The sequence below is a fragment of the Hippoglossus hippoglossus genome, chromosome 1 (genome assembly GCF_009819705.1).
Source record: "Hippoglossus hippoglossus isolate fHipHip1 chromosome 1, fHipHip1.pri, whole genome shotgun sequence".
NCBI classification, from domain to species: domain Eukaryota; kingdom Metazoa; phylum Chordata; class Actinopteri; order Pleuronectiformes; family Pleuronectidae; genus Hippoglossus; species Hippoglossus hippoglossus.
Genome location: NC_047151.1, coordinates 27,292,338 through 27,298,724, shown reverse-complemented (window position 1 = coordinate 27,298,724; position 6,387 = coordinate 27,292,338). Strand labels below are relative to the sequence as shown.

Sequence of the window (6,387 nt, the reverse complement as noted above, 5' to 3'; positions counted from 1 at the left end):
TTTCTTATTTAATTTTGATCTAGATTCTTAAGACTGAATTCCTATTCTCCCGGCAGCTACTATTTTTAATTCAGGCAATTAAAATTAAATTAAAGCTTGAAGCTAAAACATAATATGGACTTATTCACCCTTATTAGTTTATGATTTATGTTGTTAAAATTATGTTATAGTTGCTCAAAAATACAACCAAGACTTTTGCTTAGTGGCATAATTTCGTATTTTTTCGCCAGCTCACTAAACTCGATCCATCAAAGAAACAGCAGCAGCATAACTTTTTCAAAGCTGAATAATAAATCTTCACAGTGATTAATCATCAATCTAAAGTAAGTTTCACTTTCTGCAAGTTTGTCTTTAAACTTCGCTCAAAGAGACGGAGACAAATGGCCGCCCAGGGCCAGGAGGTCGGGAAATAGATAGAAAACCTGACGCTGGTCAGAAAGCAGAGGAAAGAGTTAATTGGGCTGAAGTCATGCAAAAACATCAACATCACACTTTTGATACTTTTACCGAAACATGAACTGAGATCTGTAGATATATATTTAGTATTTTTTAAGATGTGTGTGTTTTTTGTGTGTATTTCAGTGGCTCCCGGTTCGAGCAGACGTCAGCGACCATCCGTCTCCCCGATGACTGCACGGTGGGTTTCATCGTGGAGAAGAGACTCGGCATCTCCATGGTTCACTGTCCTTTATTCCACTCGCACCTGGAAAACCTGCTGCTCGTCAACCAGAGAAGTATCGCACACCAGGTACTGACTCACACACTCACACACAGACACACACACACACACACACACACACACACTAACGCACGGTTAAATGTTGTGTGTTTTCTCAGGTGACACTGAGCTACGGGATGTTTGAGAACAAGATGAACAGCATCGAGGTGAAAGGAAGCTTCACTAAGGAGGACGACCCCTCCAGGTCGGTCTGTCTCTGTGTTCAGAGACTTCATCTCTTTATGCGACGCACGGCCTCGGCTGAGATTTCACACGGTTCATTGATATTCACGACAAAACTCCTGCACTCTCTGCTCTGCACACATCTGACTGGGTCGATTATGACCATGAAGTCTCACACACACCTGCAGATAGATGCAGGTGAACACAGAGTCCAACAAAGGCTCTTATGACAACAAGTAGTCGCAGCTTAATAAGCAAATAAGAGCATAATAACTAGAAATGAAATTCTGATACAGATCCAGGAATTTGTTATCACTTTCTTTAACATTGTAAGAAACGGCCCTGGGCGTCGTTATACGCTCTACTGAGGGCCAATCTAGTTTTATGTTGTGTAATTTAACACTATGACTGAGTAAATGTGAGGTCGAGTTCTTTGATATTCTATAGACTCCTCTATAAAACAGATTAAACTGTAGTGTTGAACTATACTTATTAGTGCCTGGTGGCCTCTGGGTGAGAAGAGGATGACGATATAAAAGCGATGTCCCTGTTTGGAGCGTGGAGGAGAGAAGTTGTTTCATCTCCTTCTCGCTCTCTCTCTCTCTCTCTCTCTCTCTCCGCTCATTTCTTCTTATCTCTGCACCGTTGCTACCAAGAAAAGAAAAAAAAACACTTACACTTTCATCCTTTGCACAGCCCCTTTTGAATTAAGTTACCACAGGAATAATATATAAACTGTCACCGGCATTGTACACATGCAGCGTATTTACAAACGAACATGAGATAATAGGATAAATGATTATTATCCATATTCTGTCTCCTGCAGGTTTAAGACGGTCCACTGCCTGTTGTATCCGTTCACCAGCTGGTGTCCCTGAGCTCCACATAAAAGACTCTCCACAGCACATGGGACAAACGGCTGCCGGCCCCTCGTGGACGAGGAGCTCTTGAATTGTGAATACTGCTGGATTCACTGTGATGGGACAGTGTTAGATGCAGATAAAAGAGCAAGAGAAGCAGAGTCTGGATGAAGACTTGGACGCCCACTCTTCGTCCCTGTGTCTACATCCATACTACTACGTATTCATTTTGAAACAAAACTATTTTTATAGATGGATTAATCTGCGCACAGAAAAATAAAGCAAACGAGGGATCAACAATAATGCAAACTGAGACGTCGAGTCAATCGGGACGGGAGCTCACGTTGTTTCCAGACGTCTCCCTCGCACTTTTCAAACTAAAACAGGTTCATGCAGCAGCGTTTCCTAACTTCTCCATTTTGTATTTGTTTGTTTGGACTGAAGCACTTAAGTTTTAAACTGTGTCCGCAAAGTTATGAGGTTATTTTGTTGAGAAATGGACGAAATGAGATTGTACTTGATTTCAAATTTCACACAATTTCCTGTGCACTTTAATCAAATTAAAGTTTATTCTATCGTCTATTAATTGGATTATTTCACTCTCATGTGGATGATGAATAAAAGCAGGACTGAACCCACGTGACCTGAATTATCTTCAGGTGGTGCTGAGGGTGAAGTTTCTGAATTTATTTTAGTTTCTAGTGTGTGTGTGTGTGTGTGTGTGTGTGTGTGTGTGTGTGTGTGTGTGTGTGTGTGTGTGTGTGTGTGTGTGTGTGTGTGTGTGTGTGTGTGTGTGTGTGTGTGTGTGTGTGTGTGTGTGTGTGTGTGTGTGTGTGTGTGTGTGTGTGTGTGTGATGAAGGGGATGGTGTCCTTGTACCTGTGAAGTCTGCACACAATGAAGCATTCTGACATCTCTCTCCTTATCCAAACCCTCTGTCCTCCCTCCGAGGCTTCTCTCGCCGTCCACCTCCTTCCCTCCACCCCTCCATCTGTCTTCTTCCCCTCCTCTCCTCTCTCCTCCCCCTGTCTCTCTGTTCACTCAGACTCATACACAATAGCTGTGGCTGCACCTTCAAGGCCACGACTGAGAGAAAAAACAACTTCCCCTTCATCCTAGTTGCCTCATTTCTTACTTAAACCCCCCAAAACATCAACAAACTAAAAGCATGAAGGTCACAGCTGACACGTCTGAGACCTGCTCCTCACCGTGTCTTAAAAAATAACTCAGATATGCGGGCGAGCCTCATCATGACGGACAGATCGGGTTCAGGACGGGATTACAAATCTCACAAAGACACATGCACGCAATCCAATGTTGGTGCAGGAATTGGAGGCAGAGGCCACGTGCATCGTACCTGCAGGGACACGACACTGTTCCGCCGGCAGCCCGCCCGCAGGTGGCAGGTTTGTGGCGAATGGGGATGTGATGAATACAGATACGTTTGCTGAATGCGTCCGGGGCCGACCTTGTGTGAGGCGGATGGAGAGTGGATGAGAATGTGTAGGAATGGCTGAGTGGCCGTGACACGCGTGAGAATAGTGAGGGTCGAGTGTTGGAAAGCAGGCGGACATATCACCGTGAATGCAGAGTCAATTTAATGCTGTGGTTACAGGCTAAGTGATATTTATTGTCGTAATTTCAAAGAGCCTCTGGTTTGATGAGTGGAAAATAAGATTAAATTACACACGTAAGGAAAAACATTTTCGCTGCCTTGAAAAACAGAACGTGATTGAATTATTAAAGCTTCTAGGAGAGTAGATGTTTCCTTCCTGAAGCAAACTTATAAACAATTAGAATTAGAAGAGAATAATAAGAGATTCAAATGAACACTTAGCCTGATGAATTTGGCCCCATCTGACGTGTACTATGATTTTATTGTTTGGTCCATGCCCCATCAACTAACATGGAGGATGCAGGGTTTATGGCCAACACTGCAGCTAGCCACCAGGAGGCACTAAAGATGCTGCCGCTTCACTTTTCAGGTCCTCCATCTTCATATGTCTGTGGGTGAAACACACCACTGTGGTATTTGAGCTAAATGGCCACAACAAACACACGCTAACACAAAACCTGATGTACACAGTTGTTATGATTAAAAGTAAAACGTTAGCGGTGAACATCAACTCTAGTTGTAGCTCTAACTGTAACTTGCACTTTCTGTCCTCTGGAACTTCTTCCCTAGATTTGTCTTATTTGAAATTCATCGTCTGGCAGATGGACGTTTAAGAAGTGCTCTTGATTTAAATTGATCTGATTGTGATCACACGGCAAATTGAATCTGTTCATGTGTGTGGGTTCAGTTCTAACACTATGTGCAGCAACATGTTAAATACACACACAGAACACCGACTTTGACTTTGTTGGTTATTGTATTCAGATTTTAAACAGTTCCCAACAAGACAATACAAGCAGTTAATAAATGGCCCAAAATAACCAAGAATAGAGGAAATTACCAAGTAACCGTCTCACATACTTTGGGAGCAGAGTTATTAGCTTCTTCAATAAAATCTCTGGAGATGGGAAGCCACCTTGAAAAAGTCAATTACTATCAAAGTTATAAAAATCTTATTGAAGAATGTGTGAGTTAGCAAAGGTCTTATCTTGAGATCACAAGATAATTATCATCTTGTTCTCTTTTCAGAACAACTTAATTAAATCTGCTCGAGATAATCAAATCCACGTGTTTGTGTTGAAAGCTGATTGTTTACTGGTGAATATTTGGGGTACAATAGTGACGTGGTGGTAAAATAACAGTAAATCTGTTTACTGAGGCTGTCGCTCGGTCGCAAAATCAAGTTTGATGACTTTGACTCGCGTCGTGTGGCAGCTCTGCCGCCGTTTGAATCCAGGGAGAGTTGATTGGCCAACGGATCTCAGCAGTGCCAATCAACTCGCCCTGGTTGACCTGGAGCTGCTCTGAGCCTCGTCCACAATCATCAAAAGCTTTATGGGCTGACAGAGGCGGAGCCTGTTTTCAGCTCTTGTTTCTTGTTCTTTTACAGCAGCTGCATCTCAAAAGAGACACGTCGATGATTTATGGATATTAATCTCGCAAAAGGTGCAGTTGTCAAGACTGCCTGTTTAACGACTCCAGGGCCCTTAGACAGGTCCTCTGCATGTACGTATTGAATATGCACCTGTACCATCAGGGCGTCGGCCTCGTCTGAGTACGAGAGAATGATATACCTGCGTCCTCCTCCCCCCCCCCCGTGTTTGTCCATGTCCGTTGCACGATACATTTATGATCACGGCTGAGCAGGACTAACTGTGGAAGCAGAGGAGCGGGTCAATTGGAGGCAGAGTGTAACAGCTGTCAGAGGAGCGCTCCTCCGTCCATCACATTAAATCGACAGGGCCTCTTAAAGGACAGCTGGGCAGAGAGGAAGCCAGGGAGGATTAGAGTGAGGGAGGAGGTGTCGTACGGGCGGAGGAGAGAGAGGCAGGTCGGTCTGCAAACACAAAAAACAAGTTGGGGATGCTGAGTGACCAGCATTTTCCCATTCCTGCAAGAGACTCAATTATTTTTCAGAATTAGTTGTTGTTCTTCAGCAGATACTTGATGGATTGTTGGGTCGGTCGATTCATCTGTTACATCACGAGGCCGCATTCTCCACCGTCAGTTATCGGCCGACTTTAAAGCTTTACAGCCACAGCTCCACCCACTGAACTCTAAGATACCATATGATGGACAACACGACTTTGGCCTGGTTTTCATGATTTGTAGCATAGACCGTAAATAAGTTCATGCTGATGGACGACAAGTCTCCACTTCATCCCACCATCCAAACGCTAAAAGATCCTGGATGCAGATGCTGCCATCTTGTGCCAAGGACGTCTCGAGGTTCTGCTGGAACACTCGCTCGACCAATCGTGAGTCAGTCTGGCTATAAAATGTACATTTAAACCAACCTGGAGCTTTTAAAACAAGTTTTTACAAAATTTTTGAATTTCCCATGATGCCAATCCTTATTTGTCACTGACCCAAATACACGTCTTCGTTTACTTTACCAATAATTCAATTTCCAGACTGAAACAACTCTCACATCCTGTTGAAAACAACAACTCTGAAAGTATAAAAGATTTTTAGAGAGATTGTCTGTCTGTGTCTTCATGTTTTATTCAGTCTGACACTTCTGTTTTCTCTCAAAGAAGTTTATTGATGAAAATGTGAAAAATTTGCAATTCTGCACATTTGTGATGTGTTTGTGTGCTGTGTCAACTTTCCGCTGCACGTCAGTCATTTCTTTTTTTTTTGTTTCACTCTTTCCTCCCACCTATTGATTCCTCGGCGTAGCTCAAGTTTTGCTTAATTCAATTTCATCTTTTGTTTTCAGCCTCAGTTGGTCCGTCGCTCACCATCGCACCGCCTCTTTCCCTCCATTTCTCTTCTTCTGTATCTTCTGTGCTGAACCGAAGGAATGAAGGACAGATTTGCGGAGATGGAAAGAGCCGTGAAAACTTGTTTACCGCGACTTACATCTGCCGACTCAACATCTTAGCTAGATACAAATAAAAAAATTAAGATACAATGAATAAAGGTTCAGCGACTTATACACTCAGGTGAAATTTGAAGAAATAATTTGATGCTTTAGAAGATAAAACTGTAAATAAAGAAATGTTTCAA

General features: G+C 42.9%; 1 protein-coding gene across 2 annotated transcripts in view; it reads left to right on the top strand.

The window, feature by feature from the left end:
• LOC117758236 (beta-1,3-N-acetylglucosaminyltransferase manic fringe-like) overlaps positions 1-3,437 on the top strand; it is a 4,786-nt gene extending 1,349 nt beyond the window's left edge. Inside the window, exons 2-5 of one of the 2 annotated variants that reach the window (XR_004613264.1) lie at positions 583-748; positions 838-923; positions 1,728-1,874; positions 1,926-3,437. Coding sequence is in view for 1 of the 2 variants with exons in the window: in XM_034579792.1 (XP_034435683.1) it covers positions 583-748; positions 838-923; positions 1,728-1,779 (304 nt within the window). In the remaining variant the exon portion in view is untranslated. Of the gene's footprint in view, positions 1-582; positions 749-837; positions 924-1,727 lie in introns of both variants that reach the window. The other variant, XM_034579792.1, reaches the window with a different exon arrangement.
• The last annotated feature ends 2,950 nt before the right edge of the window (positions 3,438-6,387 follow it).